Here is a 13871-nt window from a genome sequence, read left to right as displayed (position 1 = left end):
AATGTGTTTTTCAATTGATTACTGAGAGGGAGGCTTCGATTTCTCCTAGGCAAGGAACACCACTTTTTCTAACTCAGGCAGGGGCCAACAGTGATGGAAAGCGTAGAATAGTCGCCACATTTAAAGAAAAACACAGTCTACCATAAGAGGGCGGTAGTCGTTTACCTAAAAAGTAGCTACAAAACCGGGATGTCAGTCAAAAGATTTAACTTTCCCGTGTTTAATCTGTATATAAGTTACTTAGGCAGATACCATTGTATTTAAGAAAACTGAATTTGGAAACTTACCTTTTCTACTGCAAATGTTCGAATCACATATTCAGCCAGGAGCTCTGTCTCTATTAGGGTAACTTTAATGTCTTTATATATCTCTGTGTCATCTGGCCAGTATTTGCAGCATTTGACCTTTAAAAGACAAAAGAAATTAAGGTTCATTTATTTTAGAAGCTTTGTACTGAATCCATTTTGTATTCTGTGCAATGATTTTTGTTTTAAAACACTATCATGCGCAAAACAGTCACATTGCCTACACGTGGAAATGATTAATGTTTAAGGGACACTGCATCTTCTTTTTTTAAGACAGCTTTCAGAGTTGCAGGTGACATTTGTGTTGTGGTTAGTGAAATAAAGAAAATTTGTAGAGAGCACAAGGGATATTTACACTCTGCATAACTCAGTTACCAGTAACTGTTAATTTCCTCGTTTTCAACACAGAGTGTGCCCAGAGGGACAACTACCACTGGGTGGCTCTTTCCCCAACTTCTAGTTGGTGATTTGTCTCAAAAATATCTTCCTACCTTCTAAAAGGAAAATGTGTTTTTCAGACAAGAAGGATCTTCCCTACAGTTAAAAAAGTATCTGTTAGAATTCTCAGATTAACTTTCCAAAGGATTTGATGAGAGATCACGTGGCAAAACTCAACACTGGGAAGTCAAGAGATAAGTTTTACATATGGGCTTTAACACCAACTCACTAGACGACCCCAAACACTATGGATGGGATTCATCTCACATAGCTCACAGTAAGATGGGTAGGATGAATGCCTTCTAGGGGTGCTTTGATTTTTGTTAGCTATGAAAACAGTTTAGACAACTGCCTTCACCTAGGTGTTTGGCTTCTTGATGGCTAAAGTTAGGTGAGATGAATTCCCCTTTCCCCCATCCTGATTTCAGTAGGCTTCTGGAGCTGTGCATTCTTGGTAAATTCATCCTGGGATATGGAGATGGAAAGAAGGTGGGTTTTGTGAACTGTGTTTTAGATTTTCTGAGCCCTGGTGTGGTCTAGATGGGACAGACTTCACAGTATTTAACATATTCAAATGTGCAGTATTCTGCTGTTTTTCAAAAGTGGATGATTGTGGAGACTCTATGATAATGCAGATAGCTGACAGACTTCAGAATTTTCTCCTCATTCCCATTTGTGCGGACAGGGCGGTAGGTGGGGAAGCTAACACGTTACTTACACATCTCTTTTATTCTGCTCTATCACAGTAATAGCTATGCTACCACCACCGCTCCTGGCCATCGTCCAGTAGTACAGTATGTCCTAGGAGTAGCATCTGTTATACATCTGCTGCATGGAATGGTTTATCTCTTTCTCTCACCAAAGAAAAAAATTAAAATGTATCTTTTAATACACCTGAATCTACTGGTTTACTTAAATATACACTTAAATGGGTTGGGCAAAATACGCAAACACTTCAAATATTCAATGTAAAACTGACAGAATAAAACAACCAACCAAACAAAAAAACCCCCCAACTTCACAACTGGTAGAGTATTTCTCAAACCTATTCTCATGGCAAAATATATGGAATACTATCATGTCTAGTCTTGAGCAAAAAGTAAAACTGATGCACTTCTGTATAAGCATACAGTGAAAACTGTAATGTATGAATCAAATCATTTATGTATACAAACTCCAGTTTCAGTATATAAAGGATTACACAGAGAGGCAAATCTTGTCCTCTCAGGCAGAAGAAAATGCTTTCCTCAGAAATTTGTTTCAAGTGACGTAGCCAATAATCACATACAATCCCGCTTTACTGTCTGGACAGAAGAGAGGTCTTGCCACACCAAAGTAGTAACATCAGCTGATACAATAACGTTTGTCCAGGTAGGGTCAGTAGTTCTGACCCTTTTACTGACTCTTTAGCCGGATAAAATTTAAATCTGAACAGAACTGAGCGAAAGGGCTGGAAAAACATAGCCCAGCATTAGGAACCCATTCAGAGAAAAAGAGTAGCCTGGTCGTAAGCCTTGGCTCCCAGCCACAAAATTATACAAGCATCCTAACAGCTTATTCCTGCTTACACAGCTGACGGAAAGCTCCTGGAGCAGAGCTGAAGTTCAGGTAGCTATAAGCAGGTTTTTATTTATTTCTCTACGCTTGTCTTCAGACCTAGTAACTGCATTAGTATTGGCTAAGAAAAATTCTATATATTCTTCACATTTTATCTGGTATTAAGCACGGTTTCAGGACAACTGGCAAACACCAGGTTACACAGTTCCCTTCCATAGCGAGAGCCTTGGAGCTAGGACGCTGAACAGTCCTCACAGTGCTCAGCACTCCTGTGCCAGGGGCAAGGGTAGCAAGACTGCTCCCTCCCCGACGCTCCCCAGCCAGTTAGCTGACAGGGTGTCAGTGTGGATGAGAACATTTCCACCAGCCAAAGGCCAAACTGAGGGACAATCCCAGGGTGCCTAAATGGCAGGATGTCTGGCAAACACGTATTCATCTCTAAAGCATATCTATCGGCTATAAGCAATGAACAACCATTCTGAAAGCATTAAATGTTGCTGCAAGCAGTTTAGTAGTTGCTGTTGCTATCTATTGTTGCATCTACTTGATATTCATTCAGATCTTATCTTGTTTGGATGTATTTCCAAAAACCCTGTGATAGAAGCTAAATGAAAAAACATTGAATGCTCATTGTTTTGTCTGTGTTGTTAAAATAACTCAGACAATTCACATTGTTCAAATCCCTCAGGCCAGCAAACTGAACCTTTTATAGTTCTTGCTGAGAACTCTCTGAAACAGAGTTTTCCTACCTATGGCTGAGATGATTTTTCAACTCTCCGTGCAGAACAAAGCAATTCACACTGCCTCCAGACTGCAGCAGCCTACTGACAACCCTGTCTCTAGAGCCGATTCCCTTTTCCTGCCTGTTCACTTATTCTTTCCATAAGTGGAACCTGAACCACACGACGACAGCCAACGCACGTAGGCAGGGAGCAGCTGCAGCAGTGATCCTAGTCACAGCACTACTGATCAGCACGTCTCTTTGTTGCGAACTTTAGCCTTGTTTCTTTCTGATGGCGCCTGCCATCCTCAAACCAGCTCTCGTTTAGTAAAATAAACAATCAGGAAAAAATCCCCAACCCTGACTGAATTAAATTGCTCAGCCTTGAAGAAAAACATGCCTGTTTCTAACTTGGTAAGTCTAGACAGTCTGGATTATGACTAAGAAATAGGGACATTAAGAAAGACCAATTTAGAAGAGCACGGTCCCCACCTTCTCATGCCTCAACTGCTGGATTTGCTTCCACTCTTTTTATAAACCTTGTTTAAGATGATCCAGTGGAATAATTAGGGAAGCACTGGGGGATGTTACACAGAAGTTATGGCCTTTTGTGCCTCATATAACATGGCCTCGCTGGGGATTTCTTACTCTGCTGCACAGGGGATTTTGGGCATGGAGCAGATTGGAGCCGAGCAGAAGGATCCATGACAACGCAATTTCCTGAAAACTCTCCCAAGTGGAATAGGGGCTGTAACAGCCTTGGGAACGGTGCCAGAGCCACAGCCAGAGCCACAGATTAACACTAAATGATTCACTCACTGTGAGGGGAAGAAAAAAATTAGTTGTTTTTAAAAAAGAAAAAAAATTCAGGCTTTTTTCCTACTTTTGTCTCTTGTTCTGCAGTGTTGCTGCATGTGCTGAGCTCTAGACATGGGAACTCTGTAGACTCTTGGTGAGCCAAAAGTTAAGTAAATGCTTAAACACCAGTCTCCTATCTCCTCCAGGACCTCTCACATCAATGCAAAGGGGTCTTAAAGACAGAAGTAGACTAGCGTATATCAAAATCACACTTATAAATGTTTATTGGATAAGGGCCTCTATTTGTACAAGTAAAGACAACTGAAGCAAAATAGAATATGGTTTTACTCATCAAATATGAGAAACACTGCTGGTGTTTCATATGTTTGTTCGTTTTTTCTTTTTAGCACAGCTTTAGCTACTGTGACTTGATGAATCTCTTTGCCTTTTAATAAACATTTGGTACATGTTTTACAAAAAAACCTACTAACAGAAGGTTTAGCTAAATAATTGATACATGAATGGAGAACTGAATATTAAATGCATTAGATATTTTTTCACACAGTTGCTACCACAACAGTAAATATCATTCACAAAGTAGAAAACATAATTTTGAAATCTCGTCTGAGCAGAACTATAATTGAGAGTTTGTTCAGATACAACCCACATTTATATCCTAACAATGTGCCAAAAAATACAGATGTTCATCACAAGACGAGATAAAAGGGTGATTGCCAGAGACATAATGAAAATGCTCTGGTTTAATCTATTCATCCCAAGGTACACTGTCCAATTGTTCCAAACATGTTTATTTTACTAATAATTTTAGAAATTTGGAGAAGATTATTATCTACTTCCACCCTCTAGCTCCATCCCCCAGCAAAATAGTCCAATGTGAGATACTAAGAATTAAAAATGAAGGTGGAAAATTGTTACTACTTCTAAATATAACAAACAATGTAGGCAGTGGATAGCTAATGAACACAAATTGTGACTTCTGAAGCTGTATATTTAGCCATTTGGCAATGTGACACATCTAGCTAAAGGCAGTATGGAAGTCAGGACAGTAATTCATTTACTTAGGGGTTTGGAATAGGAGGAATATTACAGAATTAGTATCTGAGCTGGCTGTGAAATATACTTTGTAGTTTGACCAGAACAGTTTAAATAACGCTGATTATTCAGAGTTTCCAATTTCCTTTGATTCTGAAATATTCTTAGCAAAAAGGTGATATAACTGGCTATGAACTGCATGGATTGCCGTTAGTAAGAGCAGTATTATATATTTTAATTTAAAATTAATCCTGAACTAAGTCAGACATAAATTTTCAAGTGAAACCTCTAGTATATAAAATTAAACAGCCAACTAAGCTCACTGGTGAATTTTTTTTAACAGATTTTACAGATGTAGCTAGATAATATCATATACTTTTATTTGGCTGACTTGAAGTAAAAGGACATCCAATAATTTAAAGTATTTTTATTGAAATACTTTTCAAACTAAAAGTGTATTGTGATTTAAGAATATTGTGTAGTTATAAAGCAACCTTTGACAGAATATAGAACCCAGTCTTTCTTTCTTTCTTTCATATTCTTTGTTTGCTTTTGAGCAAGCCAGTTAATTGACTTCTACCTCATTTTACAGTTTTTTAAAAGGGCTATGGAAGAGTATTGAGAAATACAACATTTCAGATACTGTTTGGCACCATCAGATAAATGGGTCTGTATAAAGGCAGCCAGAAGTCTTTATGTTGTTCACAGCTCCCAGAGGGGCAGAGATGTGTCCATGAATTTTACTAGCTCAGTCTAACTTTCAGTGACGACTCAGAGCTGATATAATTCTCCACCTTCTGCTGTCCTATGCTGCCCCAGCAGCACAATCCTCAGGTACCTGGTGGATGCACTTTCAATCAATGTCTTCCCAGAATAGATGGCTTTCAGAACATGTCCAATAGTAGCCATACACTAATGCTTTCCATCTGAGGGAATGAGTGCGATCCCTTTACTCTTAAGAATCAGGGATACTGTTAGCAGGCTATCAACCTGGGAGCTTGGGTTAGATGAAATTAAGCTGACAGGCCAAACCCGTGGTGCAGCCTCCCTTTGGCCATAAAAAAAAGAATTAGTCTAGAATAATTGCTTTAGGGTAAAGGTAACACAAGGTAGAGCTGTTATAGTGTTCCTGCCTCCATTGCTAATATCAACAGAAGAATATGGATTGCTTTTATTTCATTGCTTAGATTTAGGCAATTTTGTCTTCCACTGGTCATTTAAAAAGGCTATAAATTAGTGCACCTTAGCACAGACCTGGAAGAAAAAAGACTGAGCACAGAACACATGAGAAGGGTGGTCTCATGCCAAAATGAAGGATGGTTACAGGATTAGCTGGAGCTCCTCAAAGCCAGTCTTAATCCTTACACAACTGTGAAATCATGGGCATATTGCTCAGATTCTGTGCTCCAAGGACCTGACGTGCCTGCATTGAGCAGAACAGCCTGTGCTCTGAATCATGCTTCCATTCCAAGAGCAAAATCATGCCATTAGTTGAGCAACAAAGCACCACAAAGTTAGCAGATTGCTTTCTGGCTCTAAAACTTGATAATCTGATGTTAGGTTAGAAAACTCTACATGTTAACTCTACTGGGTAAGGTAAAACTGTGTCAGTGCCTCCAGGATACTTCTTCCTTCACAGAGAGACTGAGAGATTAATTTCACAAGACTGCTGAGATGAGGAGACTTGCAGTGATGAAGCCATTTCTCTAGCCCTGACGTTTCAAAGAACTTGAAGCTCTCTTTGAAAACTGCACTTACTCTTGTATCCTACAGCTTGGCAACACTTCAGCAGCTAGCCCAACAAGGGGGTCAATGCATTTGTGTATTCTTAAAACTTTTATTTATTTTTCAAAGTGAATTATCTCAATTGGACTAGTGAACATTAAGATATTAATCTCTGTTGATTAACAATCTCTGAAACACAGATTTACTGGAAATGAAAATGCATCAAAATACTGAAAGCTGCAACCATGTTTGCTTTGAGTGACATGGGACAGTGCTGAATGCTTGTAGGTTGATGTCCTGTCTGATGATGCTAACATTGCTAATCTGGGGACATCATTATTAAACGGTTGCAAAGAATACTTCCTTCTCTTTCCTGAAGAAAAACAGTCAATTTTTCCCTAAGGGCTCCTCCCCTGCTACGCATATTGGAGTATTGCCAAATGTTATTTCTGGTTAGAAGTCTAGAAAGCTGAAATCTGTTTGAGCAACTAGAAAGGTTCGCTGACTTGAAAGATTAACAATAGTTTTAAATTACTATTGTTTTCTTTTTTTCTCATTGATACTCTGTAAAAGTATAAACTCTATCCAACAAGAGATAGTGGAATGGCAGTGAAACCAAAAGTAAAATAACAGAATATATAATAACATGTATGTACCATAAACACAGGTCCCGGGTTTTCTGGGTAAACATGTTAAGAAAAAAATTTTCTCTAGAAGGGGAAAGACACTATTCATAGGTTTTAGACGCTGAGATTGGAGTTACCTAGAGGTAGGGGAGGCTTTCATACAGCAATCTTTCTCCCTCTCATTAATAAAATGTGATTTATTTATTTCAGTATAAAAGTTAAAATGAAATCTTAGTCACCAGTATGCTTAGAAACTCTTTGGCACACCTCCTAAGCAGTGCTAATGCCAGTATCCTGAATTAATGCCAATGGAGGTGATTTGGTTTATTACATTTAGAGGCAGTTTCAATTAGATAGAGTGTTATTCCATTTATACTAAATACAAATGTGCTCTTTGTGAGATGTGTTAAAGAGTTACTGTGTTTCACCTCTGCAATATCTCTGTAATGGGTGATCCCAATCTTAAATACAATTTGAATTTGTTTATTAGAGGGTCCTTCCACATGGAAGATTCTCAAAACATGTAAAATGCATAAGTGCAAGCCTCATAACAGCTTTCTGTCAAAAAATTCATTTTTTAATTCTAAGAATAAGTGGCAAGTCCACTCAAAATTTCACATTTTATGTTGCTGAAATTTCCTATGAAGTTTTTGTTTAGTTCTTGCAATATGTTTTCAGTAAGAAGCCTTTGGACAAGTCTTTATTCGGCAGTTTTTCTTGGATATCAAATGTCTCTCTATAAAAGCAACAGATCATCAAGTAGATCTGAAGATCTGGTTCTGGGTTTTGTTTGTTAAGGAAACATATCTATATCTGTTTTAGAAATGTCTCTTGAATGCTGACCAGGGTTGCACAACCTGAGCACCCAAGGCCCAAGCACATGCACATATGACTGCCTACGGCTGGGCCTATAAGTCTTTTCTGACAGATTTTATCTTACAACAGGGAATGCTTTTTAACCAGACAGCATCAAGGAGATACTCCCTCTCTGTCAGAAGACCATTGTATAGGTCTCCTCACTGTCATGTGGACCCTAAAACTCTTTTAAGCATGAAAAGTCAGTCATCAACATCTCTGCAGCAAGGCAGATGAGAGAGCCATGTATGTAACATGTCAACTGCAGGTCCAGTAAAACAAGCAAAGGAAAAGCTAAGCCACCACTGTGTTCTCTTTTTTCCCTATGCAGATACAGGCCTGCCAGCTCCTGGGAGGGAAAAATCACCCAGGAGAAGCATGAGATAGCTATCAGGAAAGCACAACGCTCCTGAGAGATAAGATGGCAGTGAGAGGCTGCTTTGGTAATGCTAAGGCATCCATGCAAGCACAGGGGCTATTTACCAGTCCATGGCTGACTTTCATTCCCCTGCATGTGTCACCATGTGTCACATCCATTTTGTTGTAGTCAACCTTGCTTCCTTGCAAAAAAAAAAAGGGTCTTTTGTGTGCTTATTAACACTATTAGCACTAGCTGTTTTCTAATTCTGGCTAATAATTGCAAAACTCTAATTACTGTAATTACTACGCTCCTGGGGTGAGATTTTATTTTTTATAATTATTTCTAGTGATTTTTTTGTAAATACTTTGCTATATTCAAAGCATGATAGACAATCATGAGTCCTTACAGCGCCTTACAGCGCGTTGATACATACTTTATGTATCAGCCACCTCCACTGAATTTCATCGGTGCATTTCACTGTTTATTAATCAGATATTACTAAATTTCTTCTGCCTCAAGCAAAAACAAGGAGTGGGAGAGAAAGTGACTACTGACAAATGACAAACGATGCGACACGCCAAGTTTGATTCTGCCAACCAAGTATTAATACCAGCCCAACAAGAGCAAAGATGGAGGCGACAGCTAGATGGCACAGTTGAATATATTCTAAATCTTCCCAACATAACTCTTTAAAGAGGAAAGAAATGTTTCAACATGTGCAAATATTGAAACACTTCAAGAAGCAACCTAAGGCTTTGGCCAGTACATGAAGACCTTGATCCAGTTCCCATTGCTTTCCACAGAAGGATCCAGCTCTGTCTTTTGGAGCCTGTACTCCAAAGCAGTCTCTCAGAGTAAGCAAGATGTTCTCTTGTGTTTATTTTCCGATCGCTCATTACACTGGTGGGATAAAAGTTTTGTTTCTTCTAGAATAATTCACTAGATTATGCTAAGTCTCTCAGGAAAAGTTGTTGTCTAAAATTACACTACTATCTTCAGTTGCTCTACCACTTACAAACATGAGCATGGAGGCCTCTTGCATTAATATAATTCAAAAGACATTATTTTGAAATAGCTTGTGGTCATACTGATACATTTTTATGACTCTTGATTTTGCCTTTTATCTGTTAGCGGATGGTCTGGAATATTGTGATTCTTGCACTAAAATAGGCATATTATACCATTAATTACTTGTCATTCCGTTTTTGTGAACTTCATTGTGAGTGGAAAGTTGTTGACCTCAGCATGAAGAAGACAGAGACTTTTTTTTCAAGGCTGCTTATTTGTTTACTTTTTTTGTAAAAGTTCTTAAGTCAACCTAGGCCGATCTTAACTAAAAAGCACTTCATCATCCGTTATCAAAGAACTGTTCATGCAACTCAGCAACGATTTTTCTAAATGACTGTGAGACCTCATTTAGATTTTTAATAAACAGTCACATTCTAATGAGGTCTTCATAAAACTCACTAAATATGTTTAGAAATCATTAGCTTAAATTACCAGTACAAAAGTCTCCTTAGGGAGCCCTGCAGATTTTGTGATAAGACTTCTGGCAGATGGATTAGTATAACAGCACAAGTCAGTTCTGAATTTTCACACAAGCAGTGTAAATGTGAGTGACTGAGTAACAGGCTACTAGAAAAAGAGCCAAATGTCCCTCAGGTGGGTTCATTAAAGAGAGAAAACAATCAAAACACATTTCTGTGCCATTTAAATACCAGGTGCACAGCAGTCTGCAGGTGCCAGAAACACTGACAAGGGTCCCTTGCTGGAACACACAAGAGCTTAAAGGGATGCATGGTTTTGACAAGTGTGCCTCAGATAATGACAGATATTGGCAGATGTACCCGGACCCTGCTGGAGGGTAATGCGGGGACTGAGTCATTTGCAGCAGGTGCTTGCATTAGGGACAGCCTCATGGTGATTCCTCCATCGCAATTAAAACAATCCTGATGCATAATGCTCCAGGGCAAGAAGCAAGTTCCTAGCACTGATTTAATGACTATCCAGCCAGTCCTGGTAAACAAATACACATACGCCCCCTTAATGATTAATTCATGAAGGACATACACTGTGTGGCAAATATGTTAAATAGATATCCCTCTTTCCTGCAAATATAAAGGAATTTTCCTCCTCAGCTTACAATGGGACAAGAGAGTTAAAAAATAAAAATAACAAACCTCTCTAAATCTTAATAGGGAGCAATAGCAATTTCAATAGAAAACCTCAACGTTGGGAAGGTTATAAGGTTCGCCCTGCAGGAATACTACCAAAAGGTCTATTAAAATCATAACTAACCAAGGTGGCACAGAGCTTGTGTTAGGGGTTGTGGGACAGATGGTATGTTTGTAATATGCCTCCTTGCTGCTGATGGTTCCAGCTCTGGGAGCAGGACAGAAGCACCAATGGAGAAGTGACTGCATTGTTCTGTGGCTCATACAATCTCATTTCCATTAAAAGCTCATTTCAATTTCTGCTCTCTAATATCACCTATGATGGCCTCCAGAGAAAGTGAGAACAAAGTAATTTATACCACTGCCAGAAACAACAAAGCTGCATATCTGTCTCCCACTAGGACTCCTGCACCCTGAAGAAATCTCCACGGTGGCACAAACTGTTGCTTGCTGTTAAGGGAATGTGCTGTGTACCTAAACGTTGTGAGTTGAGGCTGCCAACATTGGCGCCAAGACTGGTGTCTCCCTGGCTGACACCTGACAGTTCACTCTAAGTGATGCTTTCAAATACTGATGTTAGGAAGACAGTATGTGGTTTCATGTTGTATGCTATTTTTGTTCGAAGGCTTGTTCATCCATACCCTGAAAACATCCCTTTTTAAGTTGTGTGCTTGGGTACTTATGAATGTATGTATAAAGCTTTAACAAAGAGGTTTGCTGGAGAGCTTCCTATTCTTACAAATCTATCCATTTTGAATTGATACGTGATCATCCAACTATTTCTACCTCCTTCCTCACTCAAGGGACTGAAATTTTAAAGTGGCCTCCACGATCCTTTTTTGTTTCTGCAATTAGTTGTACATGTGCTCCTGCAGCAGGTGTTGATTGCATTCACAAATCCCATCTTTTTTGTATCTAAAAATAATACTGACACCTGATCTGTTAGCAGGCTTGGGCACACAGATATCTAAACATTAACCATTGACAAATTGGTTTACATTAGGATTACATTAACCATTGACAAATGACATCAGGAAGAATAAACTGAGTTTGTGAAACTGGGCTTGCTAAAAAGGAGGTAAGATCTGACTTTGACACTTTGACTCATAGCAGCTAAACAGTGCTCTCTCTCCTCATCCTACTGCCACAGGGCAGAGGGGTATCAGCCACTCCACCAGTGTGAAATTAAATACATCTCTTAAAACCACGTGGCTCACAACCAGATATGTGCACTTGACTTCTTATTTCAACACTCCCACTTACAATAATTGCAGCAGTTGTAATAAAAGCAGTGGGTTTTTTTCATTCCAAACGAAAGCTATATGCCCAGCTCTCAAGCAAATTTTCCTGAAAACAACATCCGAGATGAGAACTAAGACACCAGTGCACAGACAAAGCAGTAAATTAAAAGACTCAGTTATTGATGGTTGTGAGAAACAAAGAAAATGGTTCCATTCAATACTTGTTGAAAACAAAATTATTCATAATGACTTGAGTAGGAGGACTGCTTTAGAAGTTATCAAGCAAAGAAAGAAAAGTACATAGTATCAACCAGGTAACTCAAGCTTTCCTTACTACTCAGACCTCACTGTCAACAAATTTAGTGTACAAATAAGTAAAGTTAATTCTTTCTGTTTTAGTCCAGAACACTTAAAGGAAGGAAAACCCAAACAAACCAGGTTGATTTAGAATAATAAATTATGAAGAAGGTGCAATTTTATAGTTTAACTACTTTGCTCAGTAATCTGTTTCAGAATTACTCCCTCTCAGCTTCCCTTAAAAAGAAGATTATTCCATACCTTGTCTGTAACCAATTCCCTGGTTTCCCTTACTAGAAATGGTATGTCTGAGATATATACAAAGACATGACGCTTTCCCTCTTTGGCAGCCTTTGCAGGCTGTGCTGTACAGAATGCAGCTTTATCAGTTGCTTTTTCATTGTGCTAATGTTATCAAATCCAAATATCCAAGGCATGTTTAAAAATAATTGATAACAAACCTCTTAGCAGAGGCAGTTATAAATATTTTATGTGCTGTACTCAGTATATAAGCATCGTGTTGGTCTGCTATTTAATTTCCAAAAGCAAACACCTTGGAAGTCTTTCATCTTTTTAAGTACAAAAATCACTTACCCTTCCCACTTCTACAAGATTAGTGACCATGATTACGCTGGCTGTGTTTTCATGCCATACCATTCTCCAAAAGTCATATATTGTCTCCTGCATTGGTCCTGAAACAATAAATCAAAGGAAAGGTTACTTTCTGAAAGTCTCATGATTGGAAGCTTGTCTCTGGGGGACTTTGAGAAACCATGGCTGTACGCATATATTCATATCACTATCATCATATTTTTCATCGAGGGTCAATTTTTTTCCTGTCATCCCACCTATCTGCATTTAAGTATTTTTCCCCCGAAATAGTCCTCTGAAAGACAGTTAGCTCTCCAGCATTTAGGTATTTATCACTGTAATACCCAGAAGTGGAATTATAAAAAATTGATAACATTACTCTTTCTTTTAACAATTGGATGATAACCTAGGGAAGGTGTATTTGGAATGAAATGAGCCTCAATGGACTATGTGGCCTTTCCTAGTTTCTAATATTTTTCTTAGTATACATTATTCTTCAAATTACCCCAGCTCCTAAACTGTACTTGTTGAAGTGAGACAAGAAGTTACAGTTTTTTGCTGCAGTATATCACTTTGCAAAAACAGTGGGGAAAGTGGTAAAGAATCCTGTCATGCCTTGGCAGTGATGTCCTCTGCAGTGCTTTCCCCAAAAGCCTATGTGCTTTTGTAAGATGAACACACAGGGCTTCCTCCAGCATCGCGCTAAAGCTGGGTACCATCCCATAGGGAATGTTACAGAAATGTAAAATGTTGAGAACAACCATATCACTTTGCATATGCCTGGTCCTGTCTGTTTCTAGCCTACATGTCTTACCCATGATGTTTGGTGTGCCACTCCAGTTTTAAACCCCTGCTTTGGAATCTCTGAGCCAATAAGAATAAACAAATGTAAAATACTATCAGGTACTATAAACTTAACATCCGTACTGAATCCATTACTGAACTGCCACATTGCAGTAAGCAGTTAGTGGCTTATTAAGAGGAATGCCTTAAATCAGCTAATTGGAGGACAGGTGGATAATGTATTGGCCTAAATGTTCCTCTAGTGAAGAAATCAACACTCTTAAAGCATTACAAAACTGTACACTGACCGATTTGGGTAGTTTTGCACCCATGTTTTGGTACTTTG

At 38.7% G+C, this 13871-nt stretch overlaps 1 protein-coding gene across 1 annotated transcript in view; it reads right to left on the bottom strand.

Annotated features, from left to right (window-relative positions):
• Window positions 1-13560, bottom strand: part of LOC104529622 (receptor-type tyrosine-protein phosphatase mu) — a 34589-nt gene extending 21029 nt beyond the window's left edge. The window contains exons 1-3 of the mRNA XM_010173976.2: window positions 13557-13560; window positions 12746-12843; window positions 288-404 (exon numbers count right to left, since the gene is read on the bottom strand). Of these exons, the coding sequence (XP_010172278.2) occupies window positions 288-404; window positions 12746-12843; window positions 13557-13560 (219 nt within the window). The remainder of the gene's footprint in view (window positions 1-287; window positions 405-12745; window positions 12844-13556) is intronic.
• Window positions 13561-13871: the final 311 nt, after the last annotated feature.

This window comes from Antrostomus carolinensis, unplaced genomic scaffold (assembly GCF_000700745.2).
Source record: "Antrostomus carolinensis isolate BGI_N321 unplaced genomic scaffold, ASM70074v2 scaffold12358, whole genome shotgun sequence".
In the NCBI taxonomy this organism is placed as follows: domain Eukaryota; kingdom Metazoa; phylum Chordata; class Aves; order Caprimulgiformes; family Caprimulgidae; genus Antrostomus; species Antrostomus carolinensis.
This window is presented reverse-complemented; position numbering and strand designations above follow the sequence as displayed.